This window comes from Beta vulgaris, chromosome 3, assembly GCF_026745355.1.
Source record: "Beta vulgaris subsp. vulgaris cultivar EL10 chromosome 3, EL10.2, whole genome shotgun sequence".
NCBI lineage: Eukaryota > Viridiplantae > Streptophyta > Magnoliopsida > Caryophyllales > Amaranthaceae > Beta > Beta vulgaris.
In genome coordinates, this window is record NC_079204.1 from 43244221 (window position 1) to 43268053 (window position 23833).

General features: G+C 35.4%; 1 protein-coding gene across 1 annotated transcript; it reads right to left on the reverse strand.

Annotated features, from left to right (window-relative positions):
* Positions 1–108: 108 nt before the first annotated feature.
* LOC104884066 (uncharacterized) lies at positions 109–9614 on the reverse strand. The gene is made up of 6 exons (XM_010668659.4): positions 9123–9614; positions 6542–7201; positions 2736–3188; positions 1964–2136; positions 1186–1360; positions 109–552 (listed from the first exon to the last, which is right to left on the reverse strand). The coding sequence occupies exons 1-6, from the start codon at positions 9525–9527 to the stop codon at positions 460–462; spliced, it is 1959 nt and encodes a 652-aa protein (XP_010666961.2). The 5' UTR covers positions 9528–9614; the 3' UTR covers positions 109–459.
* Between the last annotated feature and the right edge of the window lie 14219 nt (positions 9615–23833).

Here is a 23833-nt window from a genome sequence, read left to right on the forward strand (position 1 = left end):
GCGACTTTTTTTTATTAAAGTCAAGATTACATAAAAGGTCAATATCATTGCCATTATCTAAAAGAGGGGTACCAATGTAGCCGTAGAAGATCAAAGCCCGTTGAAAAGTGAAGAAGAAATTATCGATCAAATAGCTGAATTTCACCTTGCAAGCAACACTTCCAGGTGCTGACTTACAAGACTACAGCCACTTTAGGTTCTATCATTGCACTGTAGCATGTGGAGTCCACAAAACCCACAAGTAGGATTTAGTCCTACAACTGTATATCTGTAATCAACCTTTTTCTACTCTTACAGATGAAAGAATACATTCTAAAACTAGCATTAGAAAAGGAACTTTTTCAGGGTCTGCTTTCGATAGTTGCTCGCAACGGTCTGGTTTACCCTTGCTGCACAACATCTGTTCTCAATTTCCCTCATGGGTGGAATCAAAGCTTCCTAATCGTATGTACACGCACCTTACTGTACTGAAGGAACAGTAAGCACTGAGGCATCTCCTAGTGCCTTCTTAGCACGCCAATATATAGCGCCAATTGTTTCTGATGTTCCCATCTGCATAAGCAAAGTGTAAACGTGAAACTCATCAGATGAACTAACCGGAATCAGCATACTTATTCATCAAAGTACCAGACCGCCATAGGCAACACACTAATTCCCGTGTTATAAAGCAAACTAGTGTTCAATCGGAGCTTAGAGAAGTAGTATATAAGAAAATGTCTTTTTGTTTATTTTTTACCTTAGATATTAATATTTGAAATCTTCATAACTAATTCAAGATAAGTAGTTCAACAAAAAATTTATTTCCTTCCCCACAGTAGGTATCAGTGACAAAAAGGACATGATCACTAGTTTCTTATACTTTATTATAGACAGTTATGTAAGAGCCAAAAGAGCTCGCTTTTGTTATTTCAGCTCGTAGACTCTTTTGCGAATTTCGCCGATGCCACAAAAAGTAGTTATATAAAGATTCACTGAAAAGAAAATGGACTTTTATACAAGATTTAATTTTCCTTCAAAGAGAATATTTCACGAATAATTGATGCAGGAGATTTTTAAAGAGAGATTGACATGTGTCATGCTTGGTTAATGTTTTAGTACTAAGGAAATTATATTAACCCCGATTCAGTAATTACTATTATCATTTGTAAATATTCAGAAGTGAATATGCTAGGCCACGAAACCAACCTTTGTCTCCATGGAATAATATTCTTGCCAAAGGCTGATGTCCTCGCCATAAGTTGCGAGTGCACATTCAAATAACTTACGAGCATTTGTCAAACAAGATATGTCCCCAGATGAAATCTCCAGCTTAATGCAGTGCTTGTATATGGATAATCCTGGGTGAGGTATAGTAAAAAGACTGCAGAATCACAAGAATAATATTAGCAATTAATTCTATGACAAATAGATTAAAGGCGTGTTTGATCAAATGGAAGGAGAATGAGAATGAGGGAATTATGCTTCCTTAATTAGATGTGGAATTGGCAAAAGGGAAGGGAACAGGAGGTATCCGTTTTCCATTATTTTTGTCATAAAACAAACACCTGGATATTGGAAAGTTCTAAAAGTAAACTCCTAGTTTCAACAAACCAAATCCATCTCCTCTCAATTCTTCCTCTTTCCCTCCCTACCCTCATTCATCTACATATGCTAATCAAACATATTGTAAAGCAATGAGATGGTGCAAGCAAAAATGTTAAGACTAATTAAGATATTTTCTTCTCAATTTATTAGAATAAGTTCGAGCAAAGACAAATCAAGCTCAGCGAATCAAGTTGAAGTCAAGCAAAAGATAAGATGTTTCAACTAAAGAAAGTTAAGTGCGTCATTAAGTTCAGAAAATATACCCCTCCAAAAAAAGAGGTTGAGGAAATATAAGGTTCAGTTAAGCAAATATAAGTTAACTTCAGCAAAAATAGGCTGCAAATAACAGTGTGTCAGAAAAAAGGTCAGGAACTCGTACCACTTGTAAAAGTCTCTTGCTTGTTGAATTCCATTGTTTAGCCAAATAAAGTCAACAATGGTAGCAAGGAGAGAGAATCCATGATCTCGGCCACCATCTTTAGCCACTGAAACAAGAGCAAGGTCTACCAACTTGCCAAAGTATCTCTTGTCATTTGCAAAAAGCTCAAGAGCCTGCAACATATTATGTCAAGGTTAATTTACTGAATGATGAATTCAAATAGGCAATCTGATGTTTCGAAATTTGAAACCTAAACCAAACAATAAATTGGATATATCTAATTGACAAAACAGGAGGCTAAAGAGGTAGACGTAGAAAGATACAGAGAGAAGGCGAGAGAAAGAGGACACTTGAGAGAGGAGAAAATGATAATTGAAGAGTGACAGGATCAGATAAAGAGAGAAGAGCTGATGACCAGGCATGAGGACAAGCATTTGTAATTGGCAAATACACTCGGATCGGCAAATGTAACCGGCTAAGAATAAAGGTAACACATATCAATTCATTTATTTGCTCAACAGTTTGGTAAGCACTGCTACTCTGCATTTGTGTTTCTTACAAACACTGCAGGTCAACAGACACTTTAGGGCACAAATCACAATGGATGATGTTGGAAATAGTTACAGATGCAACTATTGAAGGCAATGCTACAAGCTTGTGTGAATTGAAGCATTAGCGAATAACGAATGCCTCAAGTACAATGTTCACAGCATCGACAGATTGACAGCTATGTTATTTTTTACATGACAGATAAATATAAATTATGACATACCATGACCCAGACGCCCTCGGCATCAGACACAGCTACTTCGTTCACCATTCTTTTCAAGAGATCAAAGATTGAGGAAAGGTGAGCCTTACAAGAACTTCCAGGTACTGTAGTGTGCTTCATCTGTTCAGTGACCCTCAGAACCCATAACTGTCGCGAATCTGAATATTTCCCCTCACAATAATTCTCTGCCAACTTCATTGCTTCATCAAAATTACCCATATTCTTGAGCAACAGTACATACTGACAAGCAAGATCTTCATTAAGACACATCATGGCATCAGCTTTTTCAAAGACTTTCATCAGGTGTGATATATAGTCTCCGGTGCGCTTTGAAGCACTGCTATCTCCTGGAAATGCATTTTCTCCTTTTGGACTGATGACGTGTGTCAAAAACTTTATATACATGTCAAACATTACAACTGATGGCACAGATTGTATAGCTTCCTCATATACCTAGAAAAAGTACCATCAATACCAGAAGATTTCTCAGAATGGAGGACCTCAAAGTCACATAGATTATTATGAAAATTTCTCAGGAATAAGAAGCATTCACTTGATATGGCAGCTTTACACAATCTGACTGGAAGAGCTTGTTAGAACAGAAGTTTCTTACCTCTATTAGATATAAGAACAAATCTAATCCAGAAGAAAGAGTCACCATCGAAAGAAGACAAGGCATCTTAAATACAGATCAGTACAAGTTACAGATTCCCTCAGTTGTCACAATATTGAGTAAAGTAAAAAGCCTTGGTGGACTCTAGCAAGCCACTCAACTCATTGGAAGTCCGCTGCAAATTAATTCTTGTCACAACTCACAATGTTGAAGACAAACTGATTTCTAAGCATTCAGAGATTTTGAGTAAAGGAGCACCATAATTCCATATTGACTTTTGAGGCTAGAATATGAGATCCCTATATGGTGCCCCCTTTCTATGCCCATGCCATTGCATATACAGGTTTATATGGATAAATCATTAAAATTAAGGTCAAAAGATATGCTGAACCATCACTCTTCTGAAAAATAAGCAACACTAACCAGCAGTCAACCACCAACTTCATTGGTTTTTTTTTTTTTTTTACAAAATACTCAGGGCGGGGGAAGGCTTGACACTTGACAAACTAAGGAATTAATGGTACAATATCAACTTATAAACCTATCTATTTATTCAAAATTTAATCATTAATTCACTCATATCCTATGTTAATCCGACACTTTCATTTACCTCAAAAACCGGGTGTCATGTACGACACGACACGACACTTCACTTGGATACTTGATTTTAAACTAAAAACTTGTTTTTTCTACAAAATAGCCGAGTAGGACACTTGGACACCCATGTCCGAGTAGACACTCAATCCGTGTCTGAGCAACATAGCTCATATCTATTTTTTACCTTATAACCCATCTATTATATTAATAGTTACCACTTTATTAAACTCATGATATTATGGTTTTGTGAGTATGATTATGATAGTTGATTTAAGAATTTTTTTTAATTTTATTAATCTTTCTTAGAAAAAAGAAAGAATGAATAAAATTACACCCTGAAGATGTTTTCTTATCTACAAAATAACCGAACAAAATAATTGATAGTCATACTCAAATAAACGAAGATGATGTTTAGCTAAGAAGAAAAACAACCCTGCAAATGTCAATTAAAGAATAAACTAGAAAAGAGGAAGGGAATATGCTAAAGAAGAGGGAGATACCATATATTATTTCCAAAATATCTTCTAAATGGAATCAGAAGTTGCCATGGTAGTAGCCTCTTACCTGATTCCTAGAACTATCGACTTATGGACATCAAAAAATTGTTGAAACGGACTGAAAGTATCCAATCCTCATATGTTGTATTTCTCAAAAACTTTTAATAGTTTCCCTTTGTTTTGGACTTCTAAATGGGAGATAGAATGGAGTATTTACAAGATTCTTGATAAGGAAACTAGCTTTTGCCAGTCTCATTTCGCAATCTAGCAATAAGAACCATTTGTCCTTTTAAAAGTAGCTCTTACTATAAAGTTGAAAGAAAAACAAAAAGACTGCGTCTCTTCCAAACAATATTACAAAACTAAATCTTAAAAACGGTCAAGGCCAATGCATGGACACCTTGATAATGTGGCGCATTCAATAATCTAACAAATGCATTTGCATTCACCCCAAAGAGTGTGTTCATATATATTTATGGTAAAATTAAGAGCCAATTCAAACATTTTTCATGCCGAGCGAGATGCATGTCCCTTTGATAAGATAGTTAGCAATCTTGTATGTAATTTGTAAGCTAGAGAAGGTTTCTTCAAATACTGACATACTAGGTTATTCTTCTGATCTCATGTTTAGAAAGGATTGATGGTTTATATGTAAGTCATGTATTTCATGGAATAGAGGGAAGGTAGTCTTCCTTATTTCCCTGCGTACTATTTCATCGACACCATCAATGCAACACAAGCATGCATTATTTCTATCAAATTTCTTATAGGACTTCAAGTCTGATCTAATTACTTTTGACTCCCTCCATCCTCATTTTCTCCAACCCCCTTTTGGATATTCTAGAGATCCAAAGGCCAAGATATATCCACATCCAAAAATAAATGCTAAATGTTCATCAAATGTCCTTACATTGCCTATTTCCTAACGAGCTCACTCCTCAAACTAAACAATTCACACTACAATTAATTGAGGGTGCATTTATAACCATAAAATGTTGAATTAAAGGCAAAATTGGCCTCAACACCACAAACTACCAACACTACAAACTTTGATTGTAGCCAAAACACCACAAACTATTAGCCTGGGTGCAGTGTGTGATGCCAGAGGTACCTTTTCTCGTCAGTGACTAGTAGTCAATCTCAAGCTTTCTCTCTCTAAAACTCTTCTTCACGAAAAATTTGAAAATTGTTCCTAGAAGGTTCAAGGTATCGCGAAAAGGTATCTTCGGCGTCATTTATGACACTCATCGCACCCAAACCAGTAGTTTCTAGTGTTTGGCTACTAGTTAGAGTTTGGGGTGTCGGGTGCACCCAAGCCATAGGTTGTGGTGTTAAGCCAATTTTGCGTGAATTAAATGAGATTGTATTACTTCCTACGTTTCAATTTATTTGTGAGACTTTTAAAATTACGGACTCCTAGGCAATTTTTGGAGAAACGAGAGATAAAGAACGAAAAAAAAAGGTCCCATGTGATAGGAGAGGGATAGAGAGATATTATTACCCAAAATGAAAGTGTCACAATTAAAAGGGAAATTTTCCTAAAATAGAAAGTGTCACAACTAAATTGAAACGGAGGAAGTAAGTGATTTTTTCTTATTTTAGGATAATCTGTAATGTAGCACAACGCACATAATTATTAACTTCAATAGATTCATTTTCTTCTCTACAAGCAAAACAGAGAACTTAAAGAAGCTATTGTAACACTAGTTGCACTTAAAGGGTGTACGGACGATAAGTACAATAAGCATAATATGATATTTCTTCCATTTTTTAGTAGTGCCCTTTCGTTGATATTGGGGAAGTTTTGAATTAGTTGCGCCACAAATCTGGTAGCTTCCAATTTCTTTTCCTACCTCCTCATTACATGGGCCTTAGATACTTACTATTGCTATCTCTCTCATCATGATATGGGTCTCCTAAAACCCTGTGCCTACTCCCCCCCCCCCTCCCGGGCATCATGTGCTGCAACTAATAGAAGAAGTAACTGACACCAGACTAAAGCAAAATTATACCATTCATTTACTTGCAAGTCAACAAAGTTCCCTCTCTTAAAGGAGCAAATATGCTGGTTGTATAGGTCAACAGAGTAAAAATTGTACCTTAATGACTTCATCCACCTGGGAGCGCCCATTTTCTGAACTTATATCTGGAGTGCTTTGTGGATCTTTTAATTTACCTTGTGCAAGCCAATCCCAAAATTCAGGTTCTTTTGAGAAATCTCTCCTCATGTGAGCCACTATCTCAGCTTGCATTTCTTTTGAATGTGCCAAGTCCATAGCTTCCAAAATCTCAAGGAACCTCTTCCTCAGACTGAAACTAGATGGGATAGCATCGATAGCACCTTCATATATTTTCTGAAAAAGTCTAAAACCCTGTTCTCGAAAGACATCCAATTTCTTACTTGAATCTTCTTTCTGAACATCAGAAGAATCATCAGCACCTTTTTCCCCTTCAAGGGACATGAACAAATCATTATTCTCATCTTGCCACTGCTTCTCCTCAGCGTCTTCATCGTCACGAACCAGTGTCCCATTATCTTCCCCTAAGATAACTTTTCGTGCTTTTAACTTATTCAGGCATGTAAGTTCCATGCGTAGAAACTCAACCCAGAGATCTTCTGAACTTGGGCATGATCTCAAACCCATTTGCATTATGACATGGGCAGCCCTCACATTCAAGTTATGGTCGAACTCCCAAGCAGCAGCGTAGATCCAGACTGCAGGTACTTTAGGATGGAATCTAATCACTTGACCCAAAACCTGTAGCACCCAAAGGAGTAAAGTGCAAGAAATATAATTCTTTAAGACTACAACGTCGTTCAACAAAAATCCAAATTTGAAGATCTTTTCAAATAGTTACTTTCATGTATAATTTTGAACAACTTCAAAAAGGCAAGAGCACCAGCTAGACCATAAGCATATATTCCCTGTTTGCTGATGTTAAGTTAAAAAAAAGTCACACCAATGCACTAATTGACCAACAATATCTATATTTATGTAACATTAAAAATTAGGAAAAGTAGATATTTTGGAAGTACATATTTAGACGAATCTATCAAGATTCCACATGACTATTTTTTTCTTATATCTTGGTGAGAATTTACGGTCAAAGTTAAGGCTCTACAATCAAGACATTCCATTTGTGAAGAAGAGAACGAAACCAAAGGACTAGTTCCATGTGAAGCAATGAACTTAAATAATTTCAGCAGTAAACTCAGAGACAAATTTCCAGCAGTGATTAGTAATCAGCACTAAACTACTACATAATAATTTTGAAAAAGGGTAAGGACTTGAAGATGATGAAAGACAGCCAAAACATTTTGCATCAAATCAATCAGATATATGACGAAAAAGGGATAATAAAGATGGATTAGATCCTGCACAGAGCAGCATCTCAGGATGATGATCACAAAAGCGAGAAGACATTATAAGGAACATATAAAAAACTCAGTCAAAGCAGCAACCAGCCAACCCGCATTGTTCCACAAATTTAAAAGTAAAAATATAGATACAGAAGCGTAACAAATGAACAAGCAATGCTTTAAGCTTTACATATGCTGAGCAACAGGAATGCAGCACACTCATGAATGACGGAAATCATTTTCAAGGAAAAATTCACATGAAGAATCCCAACTTTCACCCGTCTTATCAAAATAATCCCAACTTTTGCGAGGACCTTCTCAAAATAAGCCAAACTATCTTTTTCCTTGTCCGCACTAATCCATTTTAGGTCTATAACACGTTAAATACATGGTTCGGATTATTTTGAGAAGGTACACCCTAAAGTTGGGATTATTCTAAAATAATTCAAAGTTGGGATTCTTTTGAGAAGACCTACGAAAGTTGGGATTATTCATGTCAATTTTCCAATTTTCAAAAAGCATGCTCACAGATAGTGGAACATGAGCCCAAAATCAACCCACCACACTACAACCCAATAAAAATCTAAATGTAATCTGATCCAACTGACCCATTTGACAAATCTACTTGCAACAGATGAAATCACAATCCCTCTCACTCCTACTGAAATAAACTTTCGCAAAATCACGACCCAAAGTATTTTCCATAATTAAGTTTAACCAGCATGATCACATATTCTCTTTCCCACATTCTTGCCGATAGAGCTCTCCCCAGTTCATATCAGATATTTTGTTCAAATCAACAAAATAAGTGGCACATTAGATTTTTAAAAGAAGATTCATAAATAGAAATAAAAATATCATTGTCTTAATCAGAAACTCAAAAGTTATAACTGTTATAAGAGACACCCAAACGCTCACATATCTAACACTCTTTCCAAACCCCGCCCCAAGTTTCTTCCCAAAATCCCTTGTTATAACTTATGACATTCAGGAATAGATAATATCTCTTGTCTTAATAGAGCTAATAGATGGTGGTAATCTGTTAGTTATTCATATACTACCATTTGTACTCAATATACTACCTTCACAATTGCATTTTGCTACCAATACAACCTGTCATTCCTCCTTCCATATGCAATATTAATAAAAAATACCCATAATATACTACCTTCACGTTTTGAGGACAGTTCATGTTAGCCAACCACAAAACATTTGACTACCTTTATACACTATCAAAAAATTGACAAATCCAATATGAACCTATAATTTCTCCTTCCATATGCAATATTAAAAATAAAAATCCCAAAAATCCTACATACCTTCTTCATCCTGCCATTGTTCTTCTCCTTACAAAACTCCAAATACTGAAACCACAACTCAAGGTCCCCCTTAAAGCGGCTAGTAGCAATGCGATAAATCTCAATAATTCGTCGAACGCCAGCGTAATCCGAAAGCGATTTCTTCATCTTTTTATTGCCTTTATCCTTGAGCTGACGAGAAACAGTTTTCTTTCTGAGAACACGAAGCCTATCAAGCTGCTTTTCATAGTCAATGTAGTCTATAAAATCTTGCTTCAACGGGCTTGGCCTTTGAAGCCTGTACTCAAATTTGCGCCTCTTTTTCACGATTTCGGCTATTTCTCGGCGATCGAATAGGCTTCTTTTCTCTAAATCGTCGAGCTCTGGAACCATGCGCTCTAATCTGTGCTGTACTACGTCCGCCATTTTTTTAGGGTTTAGGGTTTTTCTGGGACTGGAGGAGGGGAGAATGAAGGTTTATGTCAATTATGTGCTTCACTCTCCAGAAAGTGAATGTTTATGTAAAATTTCCACCCTTTTTAAAAAGTAAAATAAAATAAACTTAAATGAATTCGGTGCAGGCTAACTACCTGGTTGGTTAGGAATGTTAATGCCTTAATGGATAGGATATAGATCGGATTTTCTATGCAAGATCTAGATCCATTTTTTAGGTATGGATTCAGATCCGACTCGAATATGCTGGACAAAAAAAATAGAGAATCCAAATCCACTAAATCCTACGGATTTTTGTGTTTAAAATTGATCATAACCTATTTTCTTCAAACGACCATAACTTTCACAATAATTAATGATTTTAAAGAACAAAATAAAGTCGACGACAACAACTGCTCGTGACTCGTTTCGACTGATTCGAGTGCTAGATAGAGTTTTCTGCTTCGTGGCTTCGACTGATTTGACTGTTAGTGCGGTCGTGGTGTGATGGTTGGCTCGTGGTCGTGGCTGGAAGAAGTGAAGAGAGAGGAGTGAAGAGAGAGAAATGAGGAGTAATGGCTTGAGGCCTTGAGGAAATTAGGTTTCAGGTATTTTAGGGTTTAAGTTTTAAACTTTTAATTATGTTATTTAAAATAACTCTTAAAATATGGGTAAATGGATCTGAGTTTGGGTAATATATTTAGTATCTGCTCCAGATCCAATATTCAAAACTATGAAGCAGATTGTACCGGATCCATCAGGTCCAAAATTTAAGGATCCATATCCGAGAAAAACATATATATGGGTCCACAGATCCGAATTGGGTCCATTACTCACTGACATTGATCTCTAAGGCTGTAATTCATACTAACTTCATATAGAGCTTAATAGAGATATAGTGAGCATAATACAATTTAGTTTATTTTATTAAAAGAAAACATATAATGAAATTATATGTAACGTAGTGGAGGTTTAATTTCATTATTTTAATATGTAGGAACTAGGAAGATGTAGATTGTGTAGTTTATATCGTGACAAATGCTTTCCTCGGGGGATGTGAGGGAACCCCCTCCGACGTCCAAGTCCGTATACTGTCTGTGAAGGATTTAAAGAGAAAAAGTAGAGAGATAGAGAGATAGACGAAATTAGTGTTCAGAATGTACCTGCTGAACCTAATAGCTATTTATAGAAGTTTTATTCGTCTGATAGGGTGCGTAATCCTCCTACACATGCATGGCTTTGATGTGTCTGACATAAGAAAATATTCCTATGCGTTTTGTCTTATAAGATGGCCACAAACAATGTTTTTGGACAACTTCATTGACCTGATCTCAAGCATTGTTATGGAGGCCTCATCATTGTGTCCTCATGTAATGCTCACAGAGATGTTCACGTGTCTGCTAACATACTTGGATTATACCCATACAGGTAGCCCCCCCAGCATCATTAGGGTGTCGCAACCGCTGATGATGTTCACCTAGATGCGAGCAAATCTGGCATACTTGGAAACTTTTGAGGCTTGAAAAATTATGCTGCCACGTGTGGCCTAAGGGAGTTGATTTATTTTAAAAGTTCATCATTACCTTTTTCGGGAATCTCGCCCAATTATTTACTAGGTTTTGTACGTGTTTTGACACTTGGCAAGAATTTGGATGAGGAGTTTAAGAGGTTGTCAATCCAGGCTGTTGATTTGGCGGATATATAAGACAAAACTGTCCTCTGATTTTTACCCTCTTCTCTTAACTTCTTCATCTTCTTTCTTGTTTTCTCTCTGATTTTTACGAACTTCTTCCATGACCAGAGCTTGTTTTGCTTGAAACTTGATCTTTCTTCACCCTAATTACCCCGAAAGTTACTAGGAACCTTTGCCATTACTTTCCAGAACTTGTGCTTCAAGAAATTTGCCCTATCGTGCTCTTCATTTTTTGGTTATTTCGAGGGTTTGTACTTTGCCTTTTCCGGTCAATTTCCTGTTGTAGCTTGCATCTTTTTGTTGCCTTTTGCTCGAAGACTTAAACCTGTCCTTTTTCAGTAACATTTGGCTAACTTCTGGGCCATTTCTCATTTTCCCTGCAACGGTTACGTGCCATTTGCAATTTTCCGACGATTTCTCTTGTTGCCAGGTATTTCTCAATTTTCTTGTTTTTAGCTCATGTTTTTCTTTTTTTACTTGCATTATGTGGACCAGTCTGATAGCCAAAGTACTCCTAGTGACATTTTCATGACGAGAGTGATCCTTCTTCCCCTTTGTACTCCAATAATGAACATTCTTCATCTGAGTCCAGCCTTGGGGGAAAAAAGACTAGACCCGTAGCTGATATATACCTCTTACGCTTGATAGAGAAAAATAACTAAGGTTTAAATTCCTTGATGACCTGTCAACCCCTTAGGAGCATAATTTGACCCTACCACACTTGACTGCAAGGCAAAGCGGAGATAAACATACATTGAGAAAGTTGAGATATCAAATTATTGCTAGGAGAACCTATAAGAACGCCCTACGGAATGTTATGTTTCTCCCCTACGCGCGTACACCGCTACATGTCCAATCAGGCATTCAGTAACTCGACTCCCCTCGGACGGCATCACCAACTCATATCCTTCTTGGAAGGCAAAGGCCTCAGCCCCTCTACTGCAGAATTTATTACTTAAGCACATCCTCCTCCAACTCGGATCAATTTGAACATAGGCAAGACTGCCAGCCTCACATGGCGGCATGTATAGGTCGTCCAAGGTCTCATCGTCATCCTCCAGGATGACCTCGAGAGGATATTCATCGTCACCTGCCTCAAATGTTGTCAACTTTTCATCTGACATCATGTCGCGCAAATCACTGTCCACGTCGTCCGCATCAACAAAAGATACATCATCCTCCATACCGTCACCTTCAACCATCTCGTCTGAATGCCGAGTTGGTGCATCCTCTTCCAACACCCCTACCAGCCTAGAGGATGAGGTTTCACCGGGAGGAAAGAGCAAGGGAGAACACTTTGCTAACCCAATCATGGTCCCAAACTGACCAGATTCGAACACTCCTATTGTAACACCCCCAAATTACTCACTTTTAAATAAATAATTTAATAAATAAATATTTGAGTAATTTAGGAGTATTACCGCCACGTGACTACCACGCTTTCGGCAACCAACTACTAACTAACTAAAATAACTTGCAGCGGAAGACTTTAACCAAAAATAATAATACTTCTTTATTAATAAAAGTAAATATTGTCTCAAAACTCAAAATAAATGAAACATTCTAATCTAGGTGAAGATCCCCTTCCTAGTATGCTCCCATGCACATCCGAAATTCACCTGCAAATCTGCTTACCAAAAAGGTAAACAGGGCAAAGCCAAATAGGAAAAAGAAAATACGCGTCAGTATAAAATTGAGTACGAAATGTACTAGGTAAGTAACACCTTTGTTAGTTCGTCATAATTTTTCATTTCGAAAACTCCATAACCAAAAATTCAAGAATAACTCTTTAAGAATAAACTATTTTCAAACACGTAATAATAATTCAAGAATAACATTTTAAGAACAAACTCTTACTAAACACTTGAATAATAATTCAAGAACAACAAGAATAAACTCTTTCCAAAAACTTGAATAGTAATTCAAGAATAACCTTTTTAAGAATAAACTCTTTCGAAACAACTTGGATTAAAAATAATCCTGAAAACAATTCCTTTTCTTATCTCCCCTTCTATTTTGCTAAGTGTGCACACCCCCAAGCTAGTCATCCCATCACGGAGCTATATCAAGGGGTAACTATAATTGCCAACAAGTGGACTTTGAATCTCTTGATATTAATCAAGCGGAAATAATAATAATATGACTTATAAGTCATGAATAAACCTCCTTTCCTCATAAACAACTTTTTGAACATTCAAAGTTCATAAAAACCAATCAACCTTTCCTTGTAAAAATAATTTAATTTTCCAAAAAGGATAACAAAACTTCTATATAAAATGATTGATAATATCATTCCTTCTTTTCACTTTCAAGAGTAAATAATAAAACATTGTAACCATTTTAAACCAAATTTCTAAACCAATCCAACCAATAAAATCAATAAACAATTTATCATATAAACCACATTTTAAAAGATCTAGCTACATAAGTACCTTGATCTTGCACAAACTAATACTAGTATTTCACTTATTCTTATACTTGAGCTTTCTCATAACCAACCAACAAGCAATCTACCACATGAATAATCATGAATTAAACATGAATGATCTATCATGAGCATAATATTTTTGAGTAAGAAATATGAAAATATTTTTCTTAAACAAAAGAAAATTGAAACTTGAATAAGAAATATAAAACTAGAATACATAGGAAGAGAAAGAAGAACTTTGAAGTAAGAAATTATAGATTCTTCAAAGTTTTTGTGTGGAAAAGATGGCTAAAGGTGTGGGGTATTTATAGGAATAGAATAGGTAGAGTACTTAATTTTGAAAATTAAATAGTTTGTAACATTCACCATAAATTAGGAGATTAAACCAAGATTTGTAACTTTCATCATAAATTTGGAAAACAAAACTCCCCCATTTACTTCACAATCCCGTCAAAAATAATGGCCTAAAAAATTTTTTTTTTTTTTTTTTGGCTTTTTTGAATAATTTTGACTAGGATTTAAAACCAAAAGTTTAACAAATCCAATTTTGGCGCCATCTTCCGCCAAAATAATTTAAAACGAGTGAAATTGCTAAAATACCCTTTGCTTAAAATATTTATTTTAGAAAATAAATATTTTAATTAATAAATAAATACTTGAAAATATGGGGTATTACACCTATGGCCTCTCCAAGGACCCTAACGGTGGTGAAAGGAGAAGCGTGCAATATCGGCTCCTCAGGAACTCTTCCAGAAGTACTACAATCATTATTGGATTTAGTCCTAAGCTCTCTAGTTAAGTCCACTGTCGCCGAATTAGCGAAAACTACCGGGCTATCAGACTCAAAGTCACTATCGGTCATGGAAAGGGAACTTTTAGAAATGTTTTGAGAATCAGAATTGGATGACATGCTTAGAACTTAGAAGCAAAATATTATGAAAAGAGGGAATTTGTGGAAAATACTCGGACGAAGAAAACTAACTAACACAGAGCGCGAAAAAAATGGGCAAATCAACCGACAAGAAAGCTCGAAAGAAGGGCAGAATATGACCCGGAATTTTACGACGAAGGATTTGCATTTGTTTCCAAAAAATTTGGTTAGATATATAAGTAGTTGCAAGCAAAAGAGGATTCGAGTCTATAGAGAAGAAATGCTCATTGAGGGTTGAAGTTTGGAAGTAGTTCGAAAATGAACAAGGGAGGTTGGTGCAACCCTATTTAAAGGGAAGCTCAAGACTTGGATCAGATGACGCTTTTCCTTCCCATCCACGATCATGCCACGTGTTACAGAATGCAAAACAGTTGTGAAGCAGTTGCACTAAATCTCTTACAAGATCTATGCACAAAAATCAAGGCGACGTTTCGTATTCCACAAACTCAAACCTTATTCCGAAATCCTTGTCGGTCTCATATCGTTCCATCCTATGAAAGCAGCAACGTCCATGAAGGCGAGATGATGATTAAGCAAGACATCAATGTGCCAGTCATGTCGGCTTGGGGGCTAGTTGTATGGGGTTATCTAAGTTCCATACTGGTTTACCTAGATCGTTATTGACTGTCATGGTCAACTTATACGAGTCAATAACGTTGACTTAGAATGAGTCACACCTTGATACCAACATCCATATCATATCGGTTATATTGGGATGCCTTAACAGCATTTTCCACTTGAGTCATTCTCAAATGGGCAGGGTTTATAAGATATGTAGAAAAGTTGGAGTTGAAAACATATCCCTAATTCTAATTACAATAGGTTACTATAATACGTTACGTAAGTATTTCTTCTTATACATTACTCTCATATAGAGCTGAAAAATATTATCAATGGATCTTGTTTTAAATTATTTTTAAATACTTTTGAATGCTACAAAAAATATAATTTTCGAAATATATCTCAAAAGGTATAGTTAATTTACTATACTTAAGTATTTCATTGTAAACCATACTCTATTTCTTTTTACCAAGGAACTTTGGGTCCAATGATATATTTTCCTTTCTCACTTACAGGAGATGATGGTTTAATCTTGGTAGAAGTAAAAATATCAATATTGATTTTTTTTGGGTGGGGGGGGGGGAGAGGGTTAAGTCTTGTTGGGCCTCTGGATGAGTGACCCTATTCGAGACAGCACAAAGGAAATTCTTCTTGACACGGAGTTCCCGAAAGGGACCCCAATCTATTGCTTGTTATTCTAAAATCTTTATATGTATCTTTATCAATTTGAAAGTTTATGTTTTTTCAAAAACAATTATATGACACTCAATAAGCACGACAAATGACATCTGATAAGGATGGCAAATGTCTCAACTTCGTATGCTCGCTTTTGGACTCTGCTTTATATTTTAGCTATATGTTTTTTTTGGAGACCTCCATTGGAGATCCCATGGTAAGATGAAGGGTGTTGCCATACCGTCACCTATCGCAGGTTGATCCGGCATGGATCTGCGTGCAAACACCTTGAGATTGGGGGGATGGTAAGGGGAACCCTCTCCCAAAGTAACCTTAGTAGTTTCTTTTCTTACCATTGAACTAAATTTAGCTTGGTTTATATATATATATATATATATATATATATATATTATATATAATATATATATATATATAATATATATATATATAATATATATATATATATATATATATAAATTAAAGTTTTTCCTATACACAGATAGAAAGCGGAACAATATCAAACTTTATTGGAAGACAATAATTGGATTTGCACCATCAAGCCCCAAAATAGCGCTGTCTATGCGGAACATGATTTTTTAAAAATATAATGGAATTTAATCAAATAATTGTTTCTTAGACAATTCTTAATTGTTCTTGCGGATCTTTCTTAATTAATGAATACTATATCTCGGATGTTCCATGTAATACGTTACAACAACAATCGAATTTTGGACGATATTATGATCTTCATATTCCCCAACACTATATTTTTTTTTTCTAACTTGATAATTTTGCCTGGATCATTGCCAAAATGTCTCTGTGTTCAGTCTTCAACCACGGTGATGATAAGAGTCTTACATATGATAAGTATTCTGTTTGGAAGCACATGGTATCAAGGAGTGTAATCGAATGGCTATTTCCCTAGTAAAATTTATTGCTGAGTTGACTACTTAACCAAACAATCGCACCGAACTTTAACAGGATTCATGTGATCACATGTATACCCCATGTTTGACTATTATTATTCTTCTGCTTGGGAAACATGTAGTTATCTGCTTTCAGTTATTACCGTTATGAAGGTAGTTGCTTCATGATAGTAGGAAAAATTTAAGTGCAAACATTGAAAGTCATTTTATCTCATCTCAAAAAAAATGCATTAAAGGCATTTATGAAACAAAAATGATTTCTAAGAATCTAATGTTACAAACTTACACGTACCACTTTACCCTGATGTGCTAATAAAAATACTCTTAAAAGTTAAAAATAGAGCGATTAAACATTATTTACCTGTAAAATAAAACAGATTTAAGAATTTATTTTAATAATTGTAAATTCGAACGGTATAAAGTTTTGGCTTGTTCACGTCACCTTAGATTAAGGACTTATTACTCTTTTGTTGAAAGATCAAAATACAAAGTCGATATAAGAACTATATAAATGAATATGTCCTTAAGTACTAAATGTAAGTAAGAATTAAATTATGATTATTATAAAGTTAATTTTGATTTTAGTAATTATATTTGCTTGCTAAAGAATACATATGATTAATAGAAAAAAAAATTTATCAAGCCTAAAACTACAACATATTCATCTTTTGAGGTCACACATTGTAGCATGAGTTGAACAAAACAACACAAGGCCCATAGAGGGCTTGAGTTTCCCGGCCATAAAGAGAGTAGTAGGGAAAATGGATCTCCTAATTTGGCTAGGATTCCTCTATTATATATATATATATATATATATATATATATATTAAATATATATATATATATATATATATATATAATTAGGGTTTAGTCCATCACTTCATTAAACAGTTTCTTTTCATACAAAAGAGAGAGCTTGAGAAACCCTAGAATCCTCCCTATAATCGGCGCCTATACCATCGAAAGTAAGGAAAATTGATTCTCTTCCATTCTAGCAGATGTTAACGTTCAACTGGAGCTCCAAGACTGATTAGAGTAGCAACACTAGAGCTTCTTAGATCTTCGAAACTCGCATACAACTGAAAAATCATGCTACAAAGATTGTACATCTAATCCTTATTGATCGATGTATGCATTTGATTATGTTTGTGATCATATGATATATGTTAGGAAATTATTTCCTAAAATTCTGCTTTAAATGCATCCATATATTCATACAATATGTATCTCATGACATAAGATATATTCATATAAGCTGTGAAGATGTATTATTTGAAAAATTATTTTAAAGAATTCAAGCTAAATAAAAGAATCGTAAGGTTTGTGTAAGACTGTCTTAAGTTCACCTCTCTTTCTTACATCAAAGTGTCATTTTGTAAATTAAAAGAGTTATTCTATCAATGAATGGGGTCTCTTTGAGATAATAGGTAATTCTTTAAAGAAATTATTTGAATTAAAAGTGATTCCTTTAGGAAAACAAGTTACTCATATAATTTCATAAATTATGAAAGAATGGTCTTATATGAGACTTAGGGACCAAACAAAGAAGCTCAAAAAAGTTTCAAATTGATATACAATAAATGAACCAATCACTTATGGAGGATCTACACCTTATTATTACCCGTATTTGCTTTATAGTGGTAGGCTGGTAATATTAAGTAGTCCCAATTCTAGGCCATGTCATTTAGCAACATTTGGACTTAAACACTCTATTTTAGGCCAATTTCTATCGTGTTGGATCATTTATAGTCCTTTCATGGGGCATATCATGTCATCTCAAACGTTTCTAGACTATTAGGATCATCTCAAGTTATCTTAGCTGTTCAAATACCATTTCACGCCAGTGTAGGTTATCTTAATCCATTTTGGGCCAATGCAAACCATTTTGGACGGATCAAAATCTTTTTGTGCAACTTTAGGATTTTGATAGCCATAATAGGTAGCTTAATGAATTCTGGATCATTTTAGGTCCTTTTCAAGACTATTACGCGCAAGTGTAAGTCATTTTGGGATATTTTGACAAATTAAGATCCTTTATGACACCTCTTATGCCATTTTAAGTAAATAAACCTGTAAACTAATATGAGTGTGGACCAATGGCTTACATGTGTGAGGTTTGCCTTATTTCACCCTCTCTCTCCCTATATAAATATTTGACATAGTTAGTTTTTCTTTGGTTCATTTTCATGGGTAAGAAAAGATAACTTTATGAAAAAGATGATCTTTTTTTTTGATACTTTGGGACTTTTTATTAAGCATCTGGGTAGCCAGTTTTAAAGAACTAACTCCAGCTATCAATTACATGATAATGGGCAGAAACCACACTTTCATAATGATAGGCACATACAATAGGAATACATTAAAGCCAAGCAATGAACTCGTCTCTTCGAGTGAGACCTTGTTTAGCCAAATTATCTGCCACCATATTCGATTCGCGCCCCTTATATATGATTTCTATGCTTTGTCCCTCCTCCATTGCATTTCTAATGAAGTTGATGTGAAAGGTGAGATTCCACGACCCCTTACTTTCTCCATTGCACCATTTTACTGCATTTGTCGAATCTGATTCCACGATTAGATGACTGTTACAAGTGCTTTCCATGGATAAAGAGATTCTGATTGCCCTATGAATTGCAAGCACCTCTGCATGATTAATCTCCATAGTAGACATAGAAATTTTCCATGCTGGTCACAGAGCACACCACCTACAGTTGACTTTAATTCATTCATTTTTAGGGAGGCATCCACATTCCATTTGTATGGAAATGTGGGAGGGGACCATGCTCTAGAGCATTGATTAATTCCGGATGCTTGGTATGGAGAGGTTGGGGGACCAATCAAGGCAACTCGGATTTCTCATGATTTCGCTTGGATTATAGGGGAAAGGGTCTTCCCACCCTTTTATCCACCATCCTAATCTCAGGAGAACAAGGTCTTGAAGTTGAGATAAGGAGAATGAGATATTTTCGAAACATTGACTGTTTCTCTCTCTCCATAAGGTCCAAATAATGATGAGAAAACTGGCAGACCATACCTTTTTTATGAAATTCCCTTGCCTCGAAGGTAGCCATTGGTGAAAGGCATCGAAGGATGTAAGAGGAGAGCACCATTGTGTATTCCATATCCTAAGCCACCAAGACCATAAATTCCAAGCCAAAGAGCAGTGGATGAAAATATGATCACAAGATTCTGGGAGATCATTGCAGAGAGGACATACACCTTCTGCAGGTATAAGCAATCCGAGGCGAATTAACTTATCCTTGGTGTTGAGTTTTCCTAGTAGTGCAAGCCACGCAAAAATTTCGATACGGTATGGAACTAGGTTTTACAACGAGATGATTCTTTGCGAAAAGAAGACAAACTATAACAAGATAACTAAATTTCTATTATATAAGCCAAGGGGAAGTCATGGTGTCCTCATTGAAATTTATTTAATTGCCCCTCCATAACATAGATATTAGATTCCAAATTTCCACACACAACTTCTAACAGTTAATTGAAACCAATTCAACGCATAAAACTTACCAAAAAAAATCAATCAAATCTCTATTAAACCCAATCAACTCATATAAAAGCTCAATCACATAAATTTGCCAATAAAAAAAATTCAAACTAGAAGATTCATAATCAACAACTTACCAAACATTAATACCACAAACAATAAAAAAAAATGCACGGCATTCTCATAACATAGACAACTGAAATTCAAACTCAAAATATTTTTTCCTAACACAAACACAATTACAAACACAAACTCCAAACCAAATTAAATCAATTCTCTTCATAGATTGGAGCTTCATGATATTCTCAAATACGACATTCTCAATTTTGCGGACACTTTGCTATTAATCAGATACGATGTTCCTTATTGAAAAAAAAGAGTAACATATACTAACCTTTTTGAGACTTGGTCATCCTTTTATTAATATTAGTCTTATATGCACGCGATGCACGTTTTAATTTCAAAACTTGTTATTATATACTCCACCCATACTATAGTAATAATTACTCTTAGAATATATTAATTTGCTAACGTCAACAAACTAACAAAGCTTATAAGTGATTTTTAATATGAATTTTTTGAAAATGAATTTAGATACATATATTGATTCTTAACTTTACTGAATATAATAATAATAATAATAATAATAATAATAATAATAATAATAATAATAATAATAATAATAATAATAATAATAATAAGTAGAATAATAATGAAAATGACTATGAGATGATATTAATAATTATAACGATAATGAAAACGATTCATTCATAATCAAAAGTTACGACACATACATATTCATAATTAAAGTACGATACAACTTAAATGCAAACTAAAGCCAATTAAAAACATGAACACTAACTAAACATATTTATCCTTAAATTGTAGCTTAAGTTATTCATAAATCTGTCTCTCATCCGGATCAAGGGAAGACTTAACCATTAATGCAGTCCAAATTTTGAACTTTCTATTTTCCTCTTTCGTTGATTCTCTCAAGGCATCACGCTCCTTTTGATACTCAAGCAAATCTTCTCCCAAACTAATCCTCCTCGTAAATTCTGAAGAGGATGGAGATGGAGAACTGGATATTGGGGCTTTTCTCCAACTCTTAACTTTCTTGACGCCGTTAGGATGTTTTGAGCTCGCACCTTCGTCTGGGCTAGACCGTTTTGAGCTTCCACCGCTTATTTGGGTGCCATCTGCCCATTTGTCATAGTGTTTCAGAACATTCCATGCATGCTCCAATGTAAATCGGGGCCCATAGGCTGTTATCCACATCTCACGGGCTTCAGTCAAGACGTCTTCTACATTGCAGCCGGACCCTTTCTTCCTTTTCGCCTCGGTATATATCCCGACCGATGCATTCACATCTCCGTTGATTTTTTTCCAACGACTAGTAAGAGCTTTGAAAGTCCATGGGCGTAAAGTTGGATTGAGTCGTCATGACTCTTCCACTAAATTAAATACTGAACCCCAATAAACCATCACCATTTTGGTCGGTTTCCTTCAACACATCTCCTCCGCACTCTAGATAAGCCGAAATGAGGGCATGAGCTTCACCTGCACTCCATTGAAACTTTGGTGTTGTGACTTTTTTTTGAACAAGGAGTGTTTTAAATTTCTTGTGATTGGATTTCAAGTACATCATTTTGAGGTCATGTTGTTGTGAAATATGTTGAAATATAGGAAAAGATGGCTGAGCTTGTTGTTGGGATAGATGATTAGAACTTTGTGGAGATTGTTGTGTAGCTTGTTGAGAATTTCGGTATTTCGATTGGCTTTGGAAAAACATAAACATTCTTTGGAATTTCGGATTTTGTAGCACACTCGGATCAATTTGGAAATTATTTTGCTCTTTTTGTGGGTGGTTTGGATTATTTTGGGAGTAATTAGGATTATTTGAATCCATAATATTGACTTAGTTTAAGTAATATTAGTAGGTAGGAGAGAGTAATTAGAAAAAAAATATATTAGGAAGAGGTGTGGTAAAATGTATGAAATTTGGGTTCAATTTATTGATAAAAATATTTTATAGCTGTTGTTGTAATTTTTTAAAATTTTAACGTGATTTTTTTATTACCGTTACAAATTTTGTAACGTTAAAAAATGACTATTTAAATTAAATCAGAGAAACCAGCCCAAACTCGCACACTTGGCAGCAACAGATTTCCTGCTCAGTGGCATCTGACGCGCGTCAGAGCCACTGACAGCACATCTGTCAGCTTGCCCCACACAGTGTAGTGGAACACACAACTTCCTTCTTTCTTCCGCGATATTCTTCGTCCTTTTCCTTCTAAACCCAGCGATTAAGTGATTTTGAAATAGAACAAAAAATTAATTTCGCCAGTTTTCTTCGCCATGCGACATCTCCTTATTAGGCATGTGCACGCCATCCGAGGTGTTGTTGGTCTGGAATTCTAGACCAACCAGCTCTAAGGACCAAGTGTCCCAATGGTTAGACCAATTAAAACTAGTTTTACTATTTGCTAGACCAATTAAAACTAGACCATTGTAGATGCTCTTATATCCATATGAAAAGATGGAGAGAGAGAGTAAAAAGTGATGTTAAAAAATGAAAACAAGAGAAGTAGAAACAACATTTTAGAATACTCAAAATTAAATATGGGAACTATAAAATGGGATGGAGGGGATAATTATTAACATCTCCAAAATTTTGTATATGCCAGTTAGAAATCGAAGTTTTATTTAAAAAACTTCTCAAATGGCAGAAAAAATGTCAATGAATAAAGTTATATCTTTGTCCTTGGAGATCTTGAAAATGAACATTCAGTGATCTAATCGAGGAGGGAGTAGTAGGGATTTGGGATTAAAAAGTAGTATTATTTTTATATGGTATTCTGAGTATATCTTGCAAGTCTTCTAACACTTGGAGTATACTGAAATTCATTGAGAATTGGATACTAGATCGATGTATCTGGATCTAACACATCTGCATAATGCAGGGGATTGGATACTACCAAAATCCAAGGAAGATATGGTTCTTGTTCGTTCATCGCTATGATTAGTACTCCAAAGTCTCGATATTGTACTTCAAAAAAATTAGAAGCTTCTTTATGTCCTAGTAAATCCAGGATCTACTAGGAAAGAAAAGTCCATACGGCAAAATGATTTGTAAGAATAGTGACTTGAATGGTGCCTTGAAGGTGTTTGGTAGAATGTGTGAAGAAGGAATGACATAAGGCTGACTTTGAATGCACATATCTCTCAATCTATAAATGATTTTGAGGTTATTGAAAGTGGAGGTGATAGCTTGTTCCAAGAGCTTTCGAACGAGAGGTCATATGCCCAATTCCGCTGAGAAACGAGAAAGTTATGTCAGTTTTATGAAGAACTGACGAAACTGTTTTCGTATTCGCCCGGTCGAGCGCGTAAGCTGTTCTGGGAAAGCTGGGGACCGCTCGGTCGGGCGGATTTTGCCTGGGCCGCCCGGGCGGGTCGGCGATTGATGCGGGAAACGCGTTTTGAGCCATTTAGTATAAATAGGTTATTTTAACCTATGTTTTACACAAATTAGCCTAAATTCTCTCTGTAATATGGTTTTCCTCACATAATAAAATATTTTC

Coding starts and splice junctions, on each gene's coding strand:
- LOC104884066 (XM_010668659.4), bottom strand. CDS start 9,527: ATGGCGGACGTAGTACAGCACAGATTAGAGCGCATGGTTCCAGAGCTC. Junction 3,189..6,541: donor AGGTGGATGAAGTCATTAAG/GTACAATTTTTA, acceptor TACTTTTTCTAG/GTATATGAGGAAGCTATACA. Junction 2,137..2,735: donor CCGAGGGCGTCTGGGTCATG/GTATGTCATAAT, acceptor AATATGTTGCAG/GCTCTTGAGCTTTTTGCAAA.